The sequence below is a fragment of the Mesoplodon bidens genome, assembly GCF_964165515.1.
Source record: "Mesoplodon bidens genome assembly, chromosome: 16".
Taxonomy (NCBI): domain Eukaryota; kingdom Metazoa; phylum Chordata; class Mammalia; order Artiodactyla; family Ziphiidae; genus Mesoplodon; species Mesoplodon bidens.
The window spans coordinates 44678596-44702129 of NC_138173.1; the positions used below are offsets into that span (position 1 = coordinate 44678596).

At 45.2% G+C, this 23534-nt stretch overlaps 1 protein-coding gene across 1 annotated transcript in view; it reads left to right on the top strand.

The window, feature by feature from the left end:
* Positions 1–19461, top strand: part of GRHL2 (grainyhead like transcription factor 2) — a 164688-nt gene extending 145227 nt beyond the window's left edge. Inside the window, exons 13-16 of the mRNA XM_081259033.1 lie at positions 5521–5615; positions 7813–7898; positions 16615–16679; positions 18755–19461. Coding sequence (XP_081115159.1) covers positions 5521–5615; positions 7813–7898; positions 16615–16679; positions 18755–18869 — 361 coding nt within the window. The 3' untranslated portion in view covers positions 18870–19461. The remainder of the gene's footprint in view (positions 1–5520; positions 5616–7812; positions 7899–16614; positions 16680–18754) is intronic.
* The last annotated feature ends 4073 nt before the right edge of the window (positions 19462–23534 follow it).

Below are 23534 nucleotides of genomic sequence, written 5' to 3' on the forward strand. Positions count from 1 at the left end.
TTTCATCAGTTTTGGAACATTCTTGGCTGTTATCTCTTCAAATAGTGCTCTTCCCTGTTCTCTCCCCAGTCCTTTGAGACTCTAAATGTGTATTAGAGTTTTTTATTCTGCCCCTATGTTTTTTATGTTCTTTTCTAAACTGTCCATCTTCTTTACTCACCATGCTCCAGCCTGGATATTTTCTACTGACCTAACTCTCAAATCCTCTCTTCTGCTAGGTCCAATATACTAAACCCATCTATTGAGTTATTAATTTCAATTATTGCACTTTTTAGTTCTAGGACTTACACTTAATTGGTTTATTTTTATAAACTTCAATTCTAAATGTCTTGTCATTTATTTTCATGAACATAATAATAACTGTGCTATAAGTATGTTATCTGGGTCTGTTCCTATTGTATGTTTTTCCCTTGGTCCTGTTTAATATTTGATAATCATTGAATAATGATTATCAAATGATGAACAATATACATAAAAATTATGTATATACATAAAAATACATTTTTTGTATTTTTTATGTATAACAATATACATAAAAATTATGGAGGCTCTGGATGACCGTATTTTTCCTTATGAAGGTTTTCCCTATCCTATGGTATGTAGCCCTAGTTAACAGATCACCATAACTGAGTCAGGGACAGAACTGACCCAAAGCTGGGTTGCAGTTTATTTTAACCTCAGATGACCTCTAATTCATCCTAACTCCTAGATTGTACCTTTGAGGGACTTTCTATGGGTCTTTTTCCTTCATGGAGCTTGAAGTTCAATTTTTGTCTCCTTAGCATGGGGAGACTACCCAAGCCTCCTCTATGAGTTTCAAGGGCTTTCTGCTTAACTTCTTACTCTCTTATCCTGTGCAGCTTAAAAACTTGGTAAATACCTGGGAAGGAATACTGCAGTGTCTGGCTTACTTCTCTGTGCTTCTCTACTCTCTGGAAGTTTTCCTATTAGTCCTGAATACCTTTGCAGCCCTAAACACCAATTTCTGTTTCTCTAACACCATAAGATTGCCAAAAGCTGTGCAGACTTCTTTGCCCTTAAGTATGTGCCTCTGCTGAGATCACCATCCTCTACTCCCAGCTGAGAAATGGCAAATGCTTCGAGAGGAAAGTGGCCCACTGACTATCAGCTCACCTCTTGCATTTTTCTCCTCTGAGATCTCAGCTCTCAGGTTCTGGCTGACTCAACAGTAGTGTCCAATACCTTCAATAAGATTGATTGATTGAATGAATGAATAAATACATACATACATACATACATACATACATACATACATACATACAGTTACGTACATTGTTCTTGGCTGGAACATTGCTTGGTTTGCCACAAGATACAACATCTTAGCCAGAAACAGAAATATCTGTATTTCCTCTTAAAATGATCCTTCTGGGGCCTACTGACCTAGTTATTTACTACTTTCAGTTGTAAGCTCTTAACTACCATAATTGTTACTGAACATATGTGGGGTTGTTTGTTGATTTTGGTTTGTGTTTACTGAGTGTGTCAGATGCATTCTATCAAGACCCTGAACTAGCATTGATTAAAGTCATTTGGAGATGATAGGTTCTTCCCCAGAGTGATTTATTGTTGAAAATAAACTAATTGAGATTCTACTCCATAATGTGAAAGACTTTGTGAGGACTTGAACATAAGAGCACCTCCTCTTTTCTGAGGCTGACAAAGGGTAGGGACGTTCATTTATTTAGGGCAGACGTGGTCATCGGCCTACACAGGCTGTAAGCAGAGTTGTGAACTAGACAAACTATGTCTCCATGGTGCCTGCACCTCCTTTCTGTGCTTTATTTTGGTACCTCCTCACCTAGGTACTGATGCCTAGTGTGGTTCAGCCTGACAGGTAGGGCTCAACATTGCCAAGTATGTCCAGAGACAGGCTTCAGATCCAAACACCTTCCCAGTTTTTCTTCTGATGAAACTTAGCCATCCTTTGTTTACACCTCAGGGACTTGCTTTCCCTGAGACTGACCCCACAAAGCAACAACTTCATATGTGGCTGGACCTGGAGTTCCTCCACGTTAACACGTTGTGCCTACGGGACAGAGATTGATGTCAGAGAAAGCACCTTCTCCTTGTTTTTGTCCTTTTGTGGTACAAGCCAGTGTCATTGAACAGGACATTAGGAGACCTGAAATCCTTACTCTTTCTATCAATTGGGCAGTCATTTCTGCCCTTCTTTTCTCGCCTTGCTTTGAAAAGAAATGAAACCATTGAATTCAGACCACACAAGCTTATTGACTCCTACTGGGTTTATAGATTTGAAAGTGTGAAAAAACATTTCTGAACTCCCAAGAGAAATGTGGTTTATCCAAGATGTTATTTTAATGGTGAAGTTTGTCATGCTCAGAATGGGGTGCTTTCAAAAGTCAACAGACCTGGAAAAATGTAAATAAATCTTTCTTGACAAGAGAAAGAAAATCCCTAGTTTAGGAACCCTAACACAGCATGAAAGAGTGTCTGGTGATGTTTCAGGCTATGTACCCATTATTAACCTACGGGTCATTGACAGCAACGTCAACAGATTTTTAATCTTCTGCTCCCAGGGTCGTGGTCAGTCCAGCTCCAAGACATGACAGAATAATATGACCCGCTTTTATGGTTTTAAAGAAAAGTGAGGGAAAGATAGAGGGAACAGTGCTCTAAAAACTTATTACCACCTTCAGCTGGGACTTGAGTTTGAGTTTTTCTTCTGGCTATTTCCATAATTTGACTTACTATGGAATAAAATAGAATGCTGACTCTGAATATCATTTCTCATACCCTCCCTCATCATCATCTCAGATTTATGGAGTACTTTAACATGAGGTTGTTCCTCAGAGCTGGGTTCTCTCAACATCCTGTTTCACTTTTTTAGCTGCGTTGCTTGCATAAGACACATAACACCCTTAGTGTTGAGGGTGTTATGTGTCTTATGATGAGCCTTAGTTTGGTCCTCACCGAAATAGGGACAAGATTGGTCCTTGCCCCGCTGGCTCACAGAGTGTTCATGAGACTTAATTGACCAAGGAGATGTAAAGCACTTTGATGAAAAGCATGGTCTTATTAAGGGCTAATAAACATAATTTTGGACCACCTAGAGTAGAAGATGGTAATTTAAAGCCTTGTTGGTTTAATACTTTAAACTATTAGAATTAATAGAAGTACTTTTTGGACTGTCCACAGTTTTATACCATGTGTTCTTTCTACCACTGGACCCCACCATTAGCTCCACTTGAGAACTGATAAAAAGAACTTCTTAATGACAATGATGCTAATAGGGACTTGGCTTTGGAGCAGGGTTTTTTTTTGTTGGTTTTTTTTTTTGCGGTACTCAGGCCTCTCACTGTTGTGGCCTCTCCCCGTTGCGGAGCACAGGCTCCGGACGCGCAGGCTCAGCGGCCATGGCTCACGGACCCAGCCGCTCCGCGGCATGTGGGATCCTCCCAGACCGGGGCACGAACCCGCATCCCCTGCATCGGCAGGCGGACTCTCAACCACTGCGCCACCAGGGAAGCCCCAGAGCGGGGTTTTATATTATTTTGGAAGCTTGGGATTGATATAATGTCAGTCTCTGATGCAGGAAGCTTTTCCAACTTTAGCCCTTAAATTGGGCCAAAGTGGTAGTTTGGACTGTTTGCTACTTGATAGTAAATGGAAACTCTGAGCTCTTTCAAATTGTCTGCGTTATGTACTCTTCCCCATATCTCTCTTCCTCAAATCTCTCCAACTTTAATTATCATGATCATCATGACCATCATCATCTCTAACTAACACTTCTATAGTACTTACAATGTATCAGGCAACTTTGTGAGTTTGAATTTACATCATGTTGAATTCATTTAATCCTCTCAACAGCCTCCTTTTAAAGAGGCTGTTGGCTCAGGGCAGTTGAAGAATTTGTCCATGTTTCTGTAGCTAGTAGATTGCAAAGCAGGGGTTTATCTTTAAATTTTTTAATTGAAATATAGTTGGTTTACTGTGTTGTGTTAGCTTCAAGTGTACAGCAAAGTGATTCAGTTATACATATAATTTTTCAGATTCTTTTCCATTATAGGTTATGGGTTATTACAATGGGTTATTACAATAAGATATTGAGTATAGTTCATTGTGCTATACAGTAGGTTCTTTTTGGTTATCTATATTATATAGAGTAGTGCGTATATTTTAATCCCAAACTCCTAATTTATCCCTCCCACCCTTTCCCCTTTGGTAACCATAAGTTTGTTTTCTATGTCTGTGAGTCTGCAAAGCAGGGGTTTAAACCAAGGTAGTCTGGACCCAGATCTCATGTCTTAACAATTCTGCTGAACTGCCTATCTCTGGCATTGATTCATGTGCCTGGTTCCAGGAATCCCCAGAGAGATTAAAGTTTTCTAAAAACCTATACCTGCTCTCTTGAGGGCTTAAAAGACTGTAAGACTCCATGCAGGGGCATTTTCTCAGTGTTTTAGTCAGTTTGGGTTGCTATAACAAAATACCATAAACTGGGTGGCTTAAATAACATAAATGTATTTTTCCAAGTTCTGGAGGCTGGAAGTCTGAGATCAGGGTGCCAGTATGGTCGGTGTCTGGTGAGGACCCTTTTCTGGCCTGTAGATCACCATCCTCTTGCTGTGTCCTCACATGGCAGAAAGAGAGAGGGTGTCCCTTTCTTATAAAGACACTCCCATCATGGAGGCTCCACCCTCACGGCGTAATTACCTCTCAATGCCCGGACCTCTGAATGCCATCCTCCTGGGGGTTAGGGTTTCAGCATATGAGTTTGAGTGGCCTCTCAGCGGCAATGACTTCTCTTCAGTGACAATCTGTTCTTCTAATTTCCTTCCTCTGGAACAGCCCTCCCTTCCCTAGAGTGCCCAGAAAGACAGAGACTTTGGGAGGAAATGCACCAGAACCGGCCAGTTGGGGACCCGTGGGCCCTGGGGAAGGGGGACCGAGACCCTCTCCCATGAGGAGGGAGGGGCCGGGTCTAGGGCACCTCAGCCACCGCAGTCCCCTCTGCTCCCAGCTGACGGAGTCGTGGAACAGCAGGAACCGAGGGCAACCTCGTAACTTAGAACCAGCGAGGCAGGCCTGTGCCATTTCCAGAGGTCACGCTGTGCCCTCGGGGCTGGCGAGAAAGTGCAGGGCACCCAGGCCCTAGCTAGGTGGGACGGGCTGTGTAACTTGCAGACCACACAAACACAGGGCTCAGGCCCGCATCCCCAGCCCTGGTCTTCCGAGCAGGAAGGGAGGTTAGGTGCAGAACGGAATGGGTAAAACCCAGAGCTCTCACCTCGGTGGATCCATGTTCAGCAGCAAGGAGGATGTCTCGGGGCCATGCATGCAAGATACTGGCGTGTGTGTTCTGCCCCACATGCAGACTTGGGACCTGTGGGGGGTGGGCAGGAGGTTGGTGCGTGGATCCAGTTGTGATAAGGGATGGCGTAAACAAAGGGAAAAGATAGGGACTGGCACATCCATACACCTTTTTGTTGGCACCCCGGGTGCCTTCCTTAATTAACACTTTCTCCTCATCTTTTCTAGCAGCAGTGTCCTTGTGAAACGGATGTTCAGGCCCATGGAAGAGGAGTTTGGTCCAGCACCTTCTAAGCAGATGAAGGAAGAAGGGATGAAGCGAGGTACCGTTCCCGCTGAGGCCCTCCCCTGGTGTTGCTCCAATTAGGAATGGTGGTGGGGACATTTCACTGAGAAGAGCCCCCGGCCCGGCCCATGTCCCTGTGGATACGTGCTAGCCTGGGGATGCTTTTATTGACATAGGAAGTCCACAGTCTCCTCCTTTGCTTTAAACCTTATCTTTTTAAACACCCTAAGCAAACATTTATTCTTCCTGGGCACTGATTCTTTCCTTTACCTTGAGGGAAATGTAGTGAATATACTGACTCATCCAGCAGTGAGATATAAGGTTAAAAGAAACTCGTGCTGTGTTTGACAATAGCCTCTCATAAGCACCAGCAGCTGAGAATCCTTCAATAGACGCAAACGATTAATCACGGTACAAGTAAGGGAACCTGTTTTCTGTGACATCACAAATTACTCATTTTCTCTCAGTCAGGGATCTTATTCCACTTCACCAAGAGAATAAGAAACAAAGCACAAGCCTGTCAGTGTCTTGCTCAGCATCTCGATGCTGTGCTGACTCACTGTCCCTCCTGGGAGTAAGGGGAAAGGGGAGGTGGTGGCTTTTCTCCCCACATCCTGCTGTAGCCAACACCAAGAGCTTCCAGAGACCTTCTGCTTACAGCACTGGACTTTTAATGAGTCAGGTTACCGTACGTCCACCATCTGCACAGGCTTGAGGTTTTTGTTACTGAGGATTTTTTTTTTTCCTGTTTGTTGAAATGGGATTTGCATAATGGTCAAGAGCATCCCGTGTAGCCTCCCTCAGCCACCCCGAGTCATGTGACCTTGGGAAGGTCCTCTGCACCTTGGAGTCCTCACTTGTAAAATGGGGTGACAACAGTGCCCACCCCACAGAGGGAGGCTTGAGGAGTTAATGTATGTAAGACACTAAACTCAAGTGCCCAGTACATAGTAAGCACTCCATCTTCACTAATATAATTATTAGTTTTATTTTTAGGCCTGGATCTAGTTAAGGAATATTATCATAATTGTGAATGAGTAATGAACATTTCAGAATTCAAAGAGTGTAAATATCTGAGTAGTGTTAATTACAGTAGTAATATTTAAACCTATAAAGGGTTTTCCGACTTCACAGGCTCACCATCAAATATTCGAGTGCATTTTGAGCTCCATTCCTGCATGCCTTTTATATCTCATCCTTTAGAATGAGGGCAATGTTATACGGAAATCAAGGATCACACAGGCCAAAGTAATAGTAGCTTACATCCGTATTTAGTACATGCTGGCTGGTCCAAAGCTTGTGTTTTTCAGATATTTTGAGGTTGTGAAGTCTGCACAAAAATTGCCATCAAGAATTGCTGCGACAAAATGCAAAGTTACGGCCTTTGAAACATCTCAGTCATAGGGACACATGAGGGCACTGCAACCTTCCAGCAATAGAGAACTCGTTCTCCCAGGAGTGGCTTTTCTTTGGACAAGGACAGTGGAGTTACTGAGCCCCTCGCCTGGAGCTCCTATGCTGAGCTGGGCTTTGAGGGGCACAAGGAGTCAGGGTCACTGACAGTGCCCGTTGTTTGTTAAAAGTTCTCCAGGACAGAGAATGGCTGTAATTATCACCAATGCCGTTATTTGTTTTGCCTTTGTAGCCACTTCTCAGGGTGGCTCTCTCAAAGTCACAGGAGTCGGTTGCCTTTGTACAAGCTCTGGGATGCCTGATAATGGTTACTGCTATCATTAACAGAGTGATTGTTATCCACAGATACACAGTTAATGAGAGTTGCCTCTCTGGGCAGGCCCTGGGGGTGAGCTGTAAGCCCAGCATGCAGGTGTGGCTATCAACAAGCCCAGCAGGAGATGGTGGCACTGCAGCCCATCAACCCGCTGCCATGCCCCCTTTAACCCATTCCAGGGACTCCTGCAGCAGGAGGAGCAGCCACACTATTTCAAAGACAATGATTTTCCAAGAAGAGGCCTGTAAATCCAATGGAAGCGGCACTCATTTAAATATCGGGCTGGCCAAAAAGTTCGTTCGGGTGGTTCGACCTTTTTGGCTAACCCAATAGAACATAGTTTGGGGTTTCCTTAGGGTCAGCCTGCTGGAAATTACATTTTTCTGTTGGGGGTTACAAGAAGAAGTTACAGAATGTTCATCTGTAACAGCCACTGGTGGGAAGCAGTCTCCTGGGGCAGCTGCGTGGGCTCCACAGTCACGGCTTCCCACCCCTTCTCTTTCAGTGCTTTTGTACGTGAGGAAGGAGACGGACGACGTGTTTGACGCCTTGATGTTGAAATCCCCCACCGTGAGAGGCCTGATGGAAGCGGTAAGCAATGAACCCCCTTCAGCCTCTGAGAAACCGGCATGTAGTCTCCTGAGCTGAAACCCATTTATTAAGATGCAGCCTTCGAGATGGCCCTGGAATGAGCTTTCTCAAGGAAAAAGAAAAAGCAGAGATTTATGGGGATACTGATTTCCACCCTGTCTGGCTTATTACTAGCATCTTAAGGAGAAGGAAACTTTGAAAAACTGCCAATTCCCTGTCAGTTTAAGGCTAATCAGAGTAAGATGCCATAGAGAAAGTTTAAACTGTGAGTTTCCATTTGTCTCTTTGCATGAAACCAAATTAGATACGTTTAACTTTCCAAACCTATACAGAACAAAAACGATTAGGAAGTGTCTTGCCAGCTGCGATAGTGTAATCCAAAATAAAATATGACCTCTTTTGGTTAAGGAAAAAACATAAATTGCAGAGTTATAAAATGATTTAAGTAAGATTCTGAAATCTCTCCCTCCCTTCTCATCCCCTGTTTAGTCTAGCATTACCCAACCTGGGCTCAGGAAGTTATTTTATGTTTTATCCATGTATTATCCATCTGAATATGACTCTACATTGAATATGATATCTGACTCCCCTGTACAACCATATTGTAGAAGATCCAGGGTTTTTGTGGTGATGAAGACAACAGGACTGCCAAGGGACAGTCTAGAATTTTTGTTGGTCTGGAAAACTGCTACATTGAAACAGCATATTGGGCTATGGAGTAATATGTGAAAATGTGTAGGACAGTGACTCTAAGTGGAATCATACACTATGTTGTCTTTTGTGGATGATTTCTTTCACTTTGCATAATGTTTCTGAGGTTCATCTATGTTGTGGTATAAATCAGTACTTCATTCTTTTCTATGGCTGAATAATATTCCAGTGTATGGATTTCGTTTTTCCATTCACCAGTTGATGGACATTTGGATTTTTCCCCCCACCTTTTGGCTATTGTGAATAGTGCTGCAAAGAACATCCAGGTACAGGTGTTTGTTTGAATACTTGTTTTCAATTCTTTGGGGTGTATACTGAGGAGTGGAATTGCTAGCCAGACATGTAAGGTCACATTGTATAATCATACAATTTATAGGAAATATCAAGAACAGGCAAATCCATTGAGACAGAAAGCAGATTAGTTGTTGCCAGGAGTTGGGTGAAAGGTGAATGAGAAACGTCTACTTAGTTTCCTTTTGGGGTGATGAATTGTTCTGGAACTACATAGTCCTGACGTTTGCAGAACATTGTGAATGTACTAAATGCTACTGAATTGTACGCTTTAAATGGTTTAAGTGGGGGAATTTATATGATATGTAAAAAAATTATTTATTTGTTCACCTGAAATTTTTTTTAAAAAGCACAAGAATGTTACCAGTGTGGTTGGCATCGTTAGGCAATTCAGAGCAGGGCATGGAGGACCACCCTCTAAGAAACACTTGGCTGGAGGGTTTGGTAATCTCTTCTGTTCTCAGGATTTGTCATTGGCATGGAGTTTGTTGTCACTGAATCTGACCCCCCCATAAGGGGAAAACAAAACCAGAAATGAACACAACAAAAAGTATCAGTCTATCTCTCTTCAAATGAACTAGGATTTTTTTTAAATGACCCTAAAATGACTGGAAGATTGATTTATGAGCTACAGAAGCCCTTTGAACAAATTTCATACCTTTAATCTGGCCTTTAAGATCATATTACTGAAACTGACTTACCTAGGATGGTGGTGAAGCTGAAAATTACTTTAGCAGCTGTTTTGAATGCATATTCCCAGTCATCAACCCCAGATTCCCGTTCTGCTGAAGTGGAGGTTGGGGAGGGCGGTGGAGCAGCAGGAATCTGGTTTTTGGGTTTTTTTTTTTTTGCGGTACGCGGGCCTCTCACTGTTGTGGCCTCTCCCATTGCGGAGCACAGGCTCCGGACGCGCAGGCTCAGCGGCCATGGCTCACGGGCCCAGGCTCTCCGCGGCATGTGGGATCTTCCCGGACTGGGGCACGAACCTGTGTCCCCTACATTGGCAGGCGGACTCTCAACCACTGCGCCACCAGGGAAGCCCAGGAATCTGTAGTTTTAACAGTTCTTCAGGGTATTCTGAGATCAGCCAGGTGTGAGAACCACTAACCTAAACCAATTCTGAACTGATTCATTACGCCTTTTTCCTTAGTGTCTTCCTTTCCTGTTTGTGACATCTGGCTAGTTCTACAAGTGTTCTGTAGCTGTGGTCTCGCTGGATCACAGTGGGGTTAAATATCACCTTCACTTCCACCCAAACAATCCCTGAGTTAACTCTGCTTTTTTGTTTCTCTCTTCTCCAATAGAATGTAAAGTTCATAAGAACAGGGGCTTTGTCTCTTGCTGTTTTCTGTGTATCCCCAGGTGTTTGAGCATATATATTTGTTGACTGAATTGAGCATCCACTGTGTATGTACCACCATGCCAAGTGCTATGGGTGGCATGTATTTCACATGCATTGCTTCACTTGAGCTTCACTATATCTCTGTGAACTTGGCAGGTCAGATGTCATCACCGTCATTTACAGATGTGGGGTTTCCTGAGCTCCACAGAGTGGCAGAGCCAGCTTAAGCCCTTGAGCAACTTAAGTCCACTTAGGGAGACGTCCACACATGAAAAGTTATTACAAGAAGAATAACCATTCCAAGTCACAGCTCACAACAACTAAAGGAAAGAAGCTTAGGCAATAGTAAGCCATCAGGCAAGAAGTAGTGTGTATGATGGTTGATCCCACACAGTCAGGGTTCAAATCCTAGCTCTGACACTTCAGAGTAGTGTGACCCTGGGCAAGTTACTCAACCTCTCTGTACCCCAGGTTCATCGTTTCTGAAATGAGAGTAATAATAATGTGGGATATTATTATGAAGATAGATACTGATAAAATGAGATGTAGGGTTGTTTCGAGGATTAAATGAGTTTCTATACAAGGTGTTTAAAGTAGCACATAGAAACACTGTATAGGGAGTTCCCTGATGGCGCAGTGGTTGAGAATTTGCCTGCCAATGCAGGGGACACAGGTTTGATCCCTGGTCCGGGAAGATCCCACATGCCACGGAGCAACTAAGCCTGTGCGCCACAACTGCTGAGCCCACATGCTCTAGGGCCCATGTGCCACAACTACTGAGCCCGTGTGTTGCAACTACTGAAGCCCACACGCCTAGAGCCCGTGCTCCACAACAAGAGAGGCCACCGCAATGAGAAGCCTGCGCACTGCAACAAAGAGTAGCCCCTGCTCGCCGCAACTAGAGAAAGCCCGCACACAGCAATGAAGACCCAATGCAGCCAGAAAAATAAATAAAATTTTAAATACAGAAACACTGTATAAATGAATATATATATGTAGTAGATGGCTGTAAGTGCTATGGGGTGGAGAGGCAGACTGAGATTCCCTCAAGCCAAAGGGGCTAGAGAAGGGTGTTCTCCCCTGGTGAAGCTGGCTGGGTGCACAGGGAAAAGGTGGCTCATGGCCCCGGTAGCACCCCCTTCTATGCAGCTGAGTCATTCATGCATGGAGGTGCAGGCCTGTCCTCCCCAATTCTATTGACAGGTCAAATGTAGCCATCTAGGAAGTATTTATAAGCAAGAGCCACCCCTTTTTCAAAAGTGCATCTTAGAGCCCACACTGAACAGTTTATAATTCCACAGAAAAGTCATCGGCCTCCAGAGCTGGCAGTTGTGTTGGATGCCTCTAGACCAGGCAGACAGAGTCCTACATTGGTGAAAACCAATGGAAATCTCTAGTTCTGCCTGTCGCATATCTGAGGTTTCTGGGCAAAGAGAACTCTCCACAAAGTAAAAGTCTAAAAGTTCCAGATCATCAGATAGCCAGTAACACACTGATGAGATATGTCCAAGACCTAGGATCCTCTTGGGTGTCAAGGAAGTCTTAGGGGTCCTTAAAAATATTGATCATGAGCTTTTAAAAATGATGGACATATACGAGCAGTTCAGACTACTTGAAAAACACAAAGAAAAAACCAAGCAGTCCTAATGCCCCCGCTCTGAGAACTATCACGAAGCGTGTACTTGCCACGCACACGGAAGGGGAGTGTTGTGGTGACACCATCCAGCTCCTGGGCGGAAGGATTCCTTCCATAATCTCCCGACAGATGGCCAGCTTCCTCCACATGCTATCCTGCACGGTCTCACTTCTTTCCAGGCTTCCGGATTTGGCAAAGCCCACTTCCTTGCCTGGCATGGAGGCAGAGGACGCCGTGTTAGGGTGGCATTTTATCCAGCTGCCTCTGCCTTTGCCTTTGACAACTGCACAGGGGGCAGGACTTTGTCCTCCTGGAGACCGTTGCCCTCCGCAGCCTGATGCCCGTGTCAACTTTGCCAGTTGCTTCTTGGTACTGGATGGGGTCCATGAGCCCTGCTTCAAACAGGCCCAGCATATGCCCCTTTCCTCTATGAGCTTAGAATCTGAAACCAGACCGCCAGACTGTTACCTTTTAAATCCTGTCTCTGCCACTTCCTAGTTGAGGGACCCTGATTACTTAATGAGTGTTAAGCCTGAGTTTCCTTGCCCAAGAAACAGGTCTCATAAAAACACCTATTCTGTTGCAATGATGTGAGAATTGAGCGAGTTAACAGATGCAGAACTCCCTGTGCTGATATGCTAAACACTTAGTAAGCACTCAGTGAATGCTGGCTGCTGCCACTCCCGGCAGATATGCAGGTTTATGCAAATTTCCTGACTCTTATCAACTGATCTGTGAGCTGAGGTATATGCGTTCATGCTTTGGCAAAAACTGGGAGTCAAACCCCTGAAAAGAGAAGATCCAAGAATCAGGTTCACCTCTCTTTCAGAAAAGGGGGACTAAGAGATATGAACTTGCTGATGTTGAGTCGAAAAAGGAACACACTTTATTTTTCCATTTCGTTTTAAAAAGAAGCTCCAAATGACACCAACCAAAGTTCAAAACCCAACGCTTGCAGGCCAAGCAACTCACAACGATAAATGTTTTGGTTTTTATTTATTTTACTTTGTAGTTTCCTCTTTCTCTTTAGTTTTGCAGTTGGATTAAGTCACTGTTTTTCATCTTTTCTTGAAAGTTATTCTTTACTTTCCCTCAGTTGTTTCAGTCTCTTCTCCTTATTGCTCTGTGATTTGAAGATAAATTTCCAGCTGTCTTCCACACTACTACTCTCTAGCTCCCACCACCCCCGGGTGAGAAAAGACCTTTAGAGCCTTCATTTTTCCCCTCTCTTCCCCTCCTCCGCTCACTAGGATGAGTCCGCTGAAATGTTTACCCCACGCTGTTCCCACACACTCCAGGCTTCTTGTTGTTGCTGTTGTTTAGTACTTTCTCTCTAGGACACAATTAGATTTTTCCTTCCATTATGTTCTTTTTACTTCAAGAATCCTTATTTAACACTTATTTCACATTCCCAGTCCATTTAACTATATACAGGTAGTTATACATACCTACAACTCTATATCTATATATGGACCATATATATCTATGTATATACATTATGTATGGATATATAACTATAGATCTATAGTTATATAGAGAGTATATATAGTCTTCATGTGTGTGTTTGTGTGTGTGTATACGTATATATATATTTATGGTACAACACTGGATTGCTTGTTTTCTTCCCCCTTTGCTTTGCTGAAGTCTTTGTTCTGATGCATATTCAGTTTAGCTAGAGTTCTTTTGTGAGTATTTTCCTCAAATGGGATATTTGGGTGAAATGCATTTCTTACATGCCATTCTTTAACCTGTGAGGGAGAGCTTGTTGTACAGAATTCTTGGGGTAAAGTCCCTTCTTTCAGTAGTCTGTAGGGGTTATTCCAGTTTGGTTTCTAGTGCTGCAGATGAGAAGACTGAAGCCAGGTTCATTCTTTTCTTTTTTTGGTAACTTGTACTTTCTGTCTGGGAGGTTCCAGGATGTTTTATTTTCATTACCCTTGGAGATCTGGCACTTTTCAGAATGGCCAGATGCATGGGTCTTTTCTCATTGATCCTTCCAGGGATTCAGGATACCCCTCCTATCTAAAAACATGGGTCTTTCCTCTATTATTTGTTTAATTGTTTCCTCTTCTCCATTTGCTCCTTTTTCTGTCTGGGACTTTGGATAGTCACATCAGGTATGGCTGTCTCTATTCTTCAAACCTCTTTTTTCCCTTCATGATTTCCATCTATGCTATGTGTCTTTGCTCTGCACTTGAAATGGTTTTTCTAATCGATCTTTCCTAACGCGATTGGTTTGCTGGATCGACCACCTGGCCTTCAATTCATTTATTGACCTTTACAGATTTTTTAGTTCAATAATCATATATTTAGATCAGAATTTACACTTGTGTGCTGTACAGCAGTCTTCTTAAGTGCTCTTTTATGTTCTGTTCACACGGATGCCGTCCACATAAGTTCTGTCCCACTTTCTTTGCTGCCCACAGGCCGTGTTATTTTATGTGTTGGGCTCATTTGGGCTCCAGTATGGCTGTGAGGCAGTTCCATCAGTGACGGAGCAGTGATGTGCGACAGGCAGGCCATTTGTTTCCCAGTCTACCTTTGCTGTCTCAGCCCTCGGCCCACCTGTTCTGCTCCTTTGGGGCTTGGGGGAGGGTGTGGGAGTTCTTCCTGGGCAGTGTAAGGGATGGATGGGTGGGAATCCGATTCTCTGGAGAATAAGCTCTTCCCAGGAGTCAAAGCTATCCCACCTTTGTCCCAGGGCTCTTTGGCTTCTTTTCCTAGCCCCTGCTTGACTGCCCAGTAGTCCAAGTCCCAAACCTCACCTGCGCTGTTTGTAAGCCCTGCCAGCCACTGGGCTCACGAGAGGTGGGTGGCTTGGATTTGGGAGAGGAAAAGCATTTTGGGTAGGCGTCTCCAGAATCCATCTCTAAACTATTATTATATCACTTTATATTTATAGTTTTATATTTATAAAACTGAATCATGGTCACTGTAAAAATAAATAGTACAGAATTGTACAATGTGAAAAGAAAAAGAATCTCCTTGTTTCTGTCCATTCTTCCAGGGTAGCCACTGTTAATAGATTGGTGGGTCTTTCAGATATTTTCTATTTACTTACATATATACTTTTTTAAAAATACAAGTGGGATCACACTATATACAGCGTTTTGCAATTTGTGTTTTTTCACTTAGTATGTTAAGGACATTTTTTTCATATAGGCATCCTGCATTTCTTTTAATGATTGCATGACGGCGTGGTTTTCAACTGTGCAAATATCAAAATGTGCTTAATGAATGTTTGTTGTATACAGTTATCTGTGTTATGAACAGTGATGCTTTGAAGAGCTTTGCATACATCTGAGTGTATTTCTGTACACCAAATTACTAGATGTGGACTATATGGGTCAAAAGATATATGCCTTTTAAATTTCAATAGCTTCTATCAAATTTCCCTCCAGAAAGATTGAGCTTGTTGCTCTCCTATCTATGGGTTATGAGAGTTGCTGTTTCTTATTCTTTGGCTGGCACTGTATTATCAATTTTTCAGTTTTTGTTAATCTCATAGATTAAAGGTAGTATCCTGCTGTTGTTTTAATTTGAATTTTTAAATTAGTAGTGAGGCGGTGCACTTTCTTATTTGCTTATTGTCCTATTGGATTTTTTCTGTGAATTACTTCTTTATGTTGTTGTCTTCCTTTTCCCATTGAATTGTTAGTCTTTTTCTTTCTTTTAATTGAAGCATGGTTGATTTACAATATTATGTTAGTGTCAGGTGTACAGCAAAGTGATTCAGTTATACATATATATTTTTCAGATTATCTTGCATTATAGGTTATTATAAGGTATTGAATATAGTTCCCTGTGCTATACAGTAGGGCCTATTGATTATCTATTTTATATACAGTAGTGTGTATCTGTTGATCCCAGACTCCTACTAATTTATCCCTCCGTCCCCCCTTTCCCCTTTGGTAACCGTAAGTTTGTTTTTCTATGTCTGCTTGAGTCTGTTTCTGTTTTGTAAATACATTCATTTGTATTAAAGAATATGGACTGATTCACGAACTTGCACGTTATCCATGTGCAGGGTCCATGCTCATCTTCTCTGTAGCGTTCCAATTTTAGTATATGCGCTGCCAAAGGGAGCATGTTAGTCCTTTTTTTTAAATTTGGAGGTGTTCTTTCTAACTTAAGAAAGTTAGTTCCATGTCTGTCATTTGTGTTGCAAAAATGTTTCCCAGTGTATTGTTTGTCCTCAGCTTTTTGGGTGGTTTTGCCTATACTGGTATTTTTCATTTTATGCTGCTTTATCAACATTTTGGCCTTTTTTCTGCAGGTTTCATAGCTTGCTTGGCATCTTCCTTACTTAAAGATGATATGTATACAAAGAATTGATTCATGGTTTCTTCTTGCATGGTTTCACCTTTTCCCTGTAAATCTTTGGTGATATTTATTTTGATGGAAGTCGTGGAGAAGGGATCTGACTTAACTTGTTAATTTTTTCCTATATGGCTACCTATTTAATCCAACATCATGATTAGAGTCCATCTTTTTCTGACTGGCCTGAAATGACACCTTTATCATTGATTAAATTCTCCTGTGGGTGAATTTTTTGTTGACTGATTTATGGTTTGTCCAAAGGGAAAGCCTTGCAAGTGAGCCTTTTTGAGAGCCTGACTCATGAGTGAAGGCCACTGGCACCCAGAAACATTTCCAGGACAGTGAAGTTGGAATTTTCTCTCGTCTCTACTTGGCTCCCCTTCCACACTCACCTGCCTTTTTGTTATTGGTTGCAGATATCTGAGAAATACGGGCTGCCCGTGGAAAAGATAACAAAGCTTTACAAGAAAAGCAAAAAAGGGTGAGAAAGAAACGGAACTTAAATTGATTTCCCAATCAGATATGTCTATACAGTGCCTTAAAAAAAAACAAGATGGTGCCCGTCTTTCGTTAGTTCTGTTGTCTGCCTTTTATAAAAATTTGTCGTCCTTCCAAAGGCGTGCTGAGCAGCTTACACGGGCCACGCATTTTAAAGACCTTTAATGAGAGAGAGCGGGAGGGGGGGGTGAGAGTGCATTGTCATGACAGCTGAGATGCCACCCTCCAATGACAGGATTAGTGGGTAGAAGAGAGGGGTCTGGAAGTGGTGAGAGTGGCCCTGGGGACAGTGGCAAGGTCGCCCTTCTGCAGAGAGCAGAGTTTATAGGGAATCAAGTGCTGCTCTTGGGGCTGGTTTCAGGGCAGCACAGTAGGAATACAAAGGATTCAGGGCATAGAGGATCCTTCTGAGGTCATGACTAACATAATGATCGAAATGATTACTGGACCTGCTTGTTCTCACTGTTAAGAACAACAGCTCTCATTTATCTGGTGCTCAGTAGGTTCTGGGTCCCCTGCTAAGTGCTTTATGTGTATTGTTCTATTATTCCTCACCACTCAGTGAGGTAGATTCTTATCCATAATTTATTGCTGATGGAGGCTAAGCAACTTGCCCAAAGTCTCATGTTCAGTAGGTGAGGCGCAGATTTAACCCAGGTCCGTGGCCCCAAAGCCCTAGTGTTTATGTTTAGCTCGCACATCTGCTGTCTCCAGCCCTCCCAGGGCCTCCTGTGTATGAGGCTCCAAGTTTAGTTGCCACGGAGCTGGATTTAGTGCCAGGAGAGGGTCTCCATTAGAGTCAGCTTCTGGAGCTATTTTCTTACAAAAAGCAGAAATAGGTCTCTAAACTCTTCTCTGGGCCTCTTTCATAAAGGAAATTGATTATCTGGGATACCCAGGCTTTTTGAGTGATGTGGTCTCTCGGTTAATTTGGAGCCAAGCAGGAAACCCTTTCCACTTGAGCCCTGGTTGAAAAGCTCACTAAAATGCATGTTACAGTTCTTTCCAAAGTCAGTGCAAGAGGCTGAGTGTATTCCTTCGCTGGTGAGATTTGAGCGGTGTCTCAAGGTCTCACGTTGAGCAGAAACCCTCAGTGTCGATGCACATGCCGATGGTAACATTTCACTTCCACTGAGCCCTGTCTCAGGCCCTGGGCTAAATACTTTAATCCTAACAACAACTGTCTAAAGCAGGGTTGTTATTCTTATTTTTGTGGAAAGGCTAAACAACTTGCCTGATGACACATAGCTGTAAAATGAGACCAAAATCTGACTTCAGAGAAGGGGATTGGTTCAAGGACTTCCAAATCACAGACAGGCCCTGGAAGTTGTTGGTTTTCTTAAAACCAAACCCAACACAGACGGTTAACCAAGGAGTAGGTCACATGTGGTAAAAGTATGAACTTCAGAGTGAGGCAAAGCCAGTTTCAAAACCTAGCTCGGCCGTGAACCAGCTGTGTGAACTTGGGGACACGATCTCACCTTGCTGAACTCAGGTTTCTCATTTGCCACGTGGTGATGACCGCACCTGCCTTCAAGGTTGCCCTGAGGACTGAACACAAGGTCTCCAAAACACTGGAACACACTACATGCTTGAGGAAGGGTACCTGCAGCTCTTGTTTATTTTCCTCTTCTCCTAAGTGTGGAGTACTTTTTTAAAATGCATTTTCAAGAGGCAATATGGTTTAATGAAAATAGTTCGGGGACCTGGCCCTGTCAATAGCTAACTTTGTGATTTCAGGCTCTGTTAACTTCTCGGCAGTACTTTACCAATCTAGAAAGCAAAAGGTTTGGGTTGAATGAGCTCTGAAATCCTGTTTCATAAGTAGTTAGTTCTGAGAAATCGAGGGTTTGCTTTCCTCCAAGTGGCTTCTGGGGGCCAGTTTGGGGGCCGCTGCAGAGTGGGAGCCTCTCTCCCTGCCTGTCTCCTCTCCCCTCCAGCCCCCGCCCCCCTTCCTGGCCTCCCTTGCAACAGCATGGCTGAGGGAGCCCCCAGCCTGGAGCCTGCCCTTGCACGAGCGCCTTGGTCACGGCCTCTCTGTCCCCCCATCCCCGGCAGCATCCTGGTGAACATGGATGACAACATCATCGAACACTACTCGAATGAGGACACCTTCATTCTCAACATGGAGAGCACGGTGGAAGGCTTCAAGATCACGCTCACGGAGATCTGAGCCCCGCTCCGGGCAGCAGCCCTCAGGGCCTTTCTCCCCAGGGCAGCCGGAAGCCCGGGCCCTGCAGACCCACCTAGCCCATCTCACGACTGCTGTTACACGACCGCGCTGGGGAGCGGGCCGAGGCCCCAAGCCCCGTGTTTGGTCCGCCTGCCGGCTCCTGCCATGGAGCCGCAGCCCAAGCCCCTCGGGAAAGGGCCTTGCGCCTGTTGGATCCTTATTTATTGTCCACCTTTCTCCGGAAGCCCAGGGCCCAGGCCCGCCAGGGCTCTGCAGGTCACTGCTGGCTCCAGGTGCCACCGTCCAGAGCCCTCCCCTTCAATCCATTCATCCCGAAGGGCCTGAGGATGCTCGCCCCTGCCGTCTCACCGCCTCACGTCTCCTGAGTGGACGGACAGAACGAGCTGTTGCCTTCATCAGAGGTTGGGCGAGAGGTGGAGGCCCCTTCCTGGTTAGAAATCTTCAGGCTGTCGGGGACGGTCATCTCACCGATACCCCCAGGGGTTCCCGGCGAGTGGCCAGCAGGCCGTGTACAGGAAGACATTCAGCCACTGTGTAATTAGTAAGTAACCTAGAAGGTGTGCCTGGCTACCCGTGTACATAGTGTTTATAATATGGCAATAATATATTCTACCTGTGCTATGTGGGCATGTTTACTGCCACTGGCCGGGGGAGGCACATACCTGGAGACCCTGCTTTCTCCAAGAGGCTTCTGCCTCTGTGCCATTCAGGAGACGCGCTGGGCGACGGAAGTGGCCTTCGGGGTGTCGGGTGACTGCAGTGGGCGCCGAGACAGCTACTCCCGTGGGCACGCGCGGGGCCTCGGTCCCTGTCCGCAGAGGGCGCCCTGTTCCCTCTCCACGGGCACTGCCCGCCCCGGAGGCCACTGAGTTTATCTCACAGCGATGCGCTTTGCCTGACCCTCCCTCTGAGCTGTCTTGTGGCAAAGGTCAGATTGAGGCCCCAGCTCCTCCCGCTTTGGTGTCGGCACCGCCTGAACTTTCTGGAGAGACCGCAGGGGAGTTGCCACCAGGCCCCGTCTCTTGGGCCCGCTGCAGAACTCCTTGGCTATCGTGAGGATCCTGGCCACTGTGAGTGCCTCGCAGTTTACAAGCACGTCCTTCATCACAAGTGGCCCCCTTAAAGCCCAACTGCGGTCCTGAGAGCGAGGCCGACAGTTCAGCTCTGGGTCTCCAGGCCATGGCGGCCTCCCGGGGCTCAGCCAGCACAGGAGAGGCCGGGCTCCGCCACCTCTGCTCCCAGCTGCTGGGTGTGGAGGGAGCCAGCGAGGACGCCCCAAGAGCCCTGGCTCTTCGGAAAGCAGCGTCCAGGGGAAGACGGAGAGAGGTGGTTTGCCCTCCTGCTGGGTGCCCTGGCAGATGAAGAGGAAAAGAAACGCTTCCCCAAACGATCACGATGTCATGGACCGTCCAGGCCACAGTTCTCTTTGAGGGAACAGGAACATGGTCTAGGGGTCTGTGTTCACCTTTGTGGGTTGAAGCACTAGCTTTCTACTAGAGAGCACACCCTCCACCCAAGGTCCCAGGTCTAGGACAGGTTCTCTGTAAGGACCCATTTGTTTGTAAAGCACTTTGATGTCTTACCTGGGGGCTTTCTCTTCAAGGGCTCCCTGCCCTCCCACCCCATTGCCCCTGAGGCCCAGAGCCTGATGGAAGGGCCGCTTCCAGTCCAGCTGTTTGTCCTGGAGGCTGCAGAGGATTTGAGTCGAATGGCGGGCAGGTGCGGAGCCTAGGAAGATCTCTGGGTGTGGTGAGCAGGCACCTTTCCGTGTCTTCTGGACACATCACTTCTCTCCGTGGTGCCAAAGATTACATGCTGGATTCACCTCTCCTCCAGTCTGTTGCCTCCTCCTCCACTCTGTTGTGACTGCCATGCTCTGGACTGGCATCTTGGGGACCCTCCTGGGTACTAATGGGGCTCATTGTTGGGAGTGCATGATGTACAATGCGCCTCCCATGCTCCTTGCCTGAGGGCTGGTTTCAGACGTGATCGGCAGACGTAATGGCGAATACTGTTGGGCTGGGGCACAGCAGTCCAGAGTAGGAAAAAGAGAAAATCTTTCTTTGGCAATCTGACACGGGTTACCTGGCCTTCTCTCTCCAGCCTCTGTGGAAAAAAATGTTGGCTGATCCTGCCCTAGGCAGAAGATGAATCAAAGAGGCTTTTGCCTTTGTCCCAGGTCCCTGGGCAATGATCGCGGTGACCACTGCCAGAACAAAGCATATGAGGTCAGTGCCAGCAAAGGGTGGTGCAGAGTGTCCCGTCTCATTTGATCTGTCCCCATCTTACCATGTCCCCTCTGCGTTCTCGGTGTGCCCATGGCTTAGCTTCGATGTGGCCTTCACTATGTATATGAGCAGAGCTTTGATGAGCAAAATTGTCCAAGAAAAACACTCCAGAGAGATAGGAAAACTTGCCTCCTCTTCTTTTTTTGGTCCCTTAATAAATAAGCTTTAAAAAAAAAATTCATGTAAGACGAGGGACATGTGAAACAAGTGTTTTTCTTATACTTACCCAAATTGCTTACTTTACGGGTGTTTAGAAATTGGGTCCAACAGAAAAATGCAGTCTGGTGTCATCTTGGAATTGGATCCTAAAAGACTAAGGCACGTCCCAGCCCAGAAACTTAAGAACCATGAACTGAATCAAACATTTATTTTCCTTCTTATTTAAAATTACGCGAATGCAACAGAAGCAGAGGGCTTGTGCCAAATTCTATGAACAGCCCTTTCTTAAAGACAAGCAAGGAAGACTGCTAGTTGGACAATTTGCTCTCGTGTTAAAAAACAAAAAAACAAAAAAAAAAACAAAGGCAAATGTAACTTAATAGTTTTGTAAATGGGAGAGGGGGAATCTATAAACTATAAATACAGTTATTTTATTTTTTGTACATTTTTAAGAAGAAAAAAATAAATATTCCTAACACTCGAAATGTCTGGTGTTTTCGGTGAGGTTGGTATTGGGGCTCTTTGCTTGACTGGAAAGAAGCCTCTGTGTGAGCGGGGAAGGTTCTAGGCTCCCTTTGGGCAACTCAGGTCCTGGGCTCCAACACAGCAGACGTTTCCTCTTCTGGTTGCTTTGTTGTGCCCAACCCCAAGGTTAAATGAGAAGACAGCTGAAGACATCATGAGGCCTTTGGTGTGAGCATGACAGGCCACCAGCGTGGCTATTCTTCCAGTTCCCAGGGCAGGAAGTAGGCTCTGTCCATCTGCATTTGCCTTCCTCACTCCCAGCTCCCTCACCGCCACTTAAATGTACCACCAGAGCTTTCCCGTCCCTTAGTTCATCCTCACCCACCTCTCCACAGAGACTAAAACCACGTTCCTGAAACGCCAACCTCATCATGACAGTCTCTTGCCCTGGAACCCACAGCCTCGTTAGTATCTGTCATCTCAAATCCCAGTATTTCTTTTCTTTTCTTTCTTTTTTTTTTTAAGTGTGGTGTGCTAATTCCCATGGAACAACTTTGATCACTGGGAAACTGAAGATGGGAGGGAGAAAGTAAGAATCCCTGACCCCTTCTTCGACTCTTTTCCATGGACAATTCCAACCACACAGCCACATGGCTCATCTGAAGAAGCCCTGTATGGCCAAGCAGATGCTTCTGCTGAAGGATTTTTTTTTTTTTTAACATCTTCATTGGAGTATAATTGCTTTACAATGGTGTGTTAGTTTCTGCTTTATAACAAAGTGAATCAGTTATACATATACATATGTTCCCATATCTCTTCCCTCTTGCGTCTCCCTCCCTCCCACCCTCCCCATCTCCCCGCTTCTAGGTGGTCACAAAGCACCGAGCTGATCTCCCTGTGCTATGCAGCTGCTTCCCACTAGCTATCTATTTTACATTTAGTCGTGTATATATGTCCATGCCACTCTCTCACTTTGTCACAGCTTACCCTTCCCTCTCTCCGTGTCCTCAAGTCCGTGCTCTAGTAGGTCTGTGTCTTTATTCCCATCTTACCCCTAGGTTCTTCATGACCGTTTTTTTTTTTTCTCTTAGATTCCATATGTATGTGTTAGCATATGGTATTTGTTTTTCTCTTTCTGACTTACTTCACGCTGTATTCAAATCCCAGTACTTCTCGGCATTTCCTCAGTGGCCATGCACACTCCTTCAGCCGTCCTCCACGATTAGCTCCCGAGAGCCTCTCTGTTCCAAACAAGGAGCACTTCTATGTTCTTCCACCTGTCTGTCTGTCCATGTCCACAGCTTTCAAATCTTGGCTAAAAATTCGCCTAGGGAAAGCTTTCTCTGACCAACTTTGACCCCCTTGGCATCCTCAGCAGCCTCCGTGCTTGGACCAGTGGGCAGCAAAGAGGAGGTCAGGAGAAGTGCTCGTTGAGGAGGCTTCTGGAGAGAACCTGGGATTAGAAATGGGCCAAAGGCCTCTTTGCCACGATCCATCTTCCACAGTCTCAGTGGGAGGTCTGAATGTATTCCCCACAGGCCCGAGCACGTCCTGCCGGGCATGCACTGGTCTCCACATCTGCCCTGAGGCAGTCCTCCCTTGACCCATGGCAGCCACAGTCCTGCTGTGAACTCTGCTCCCCATGTGTGCCACCGCCCCCCGCCCCACAACCTCCCCGTACTGGGACTCCGGTAGGTAAAGCTGTCAGGGCCACAGGGTCCAGTACCAGCTC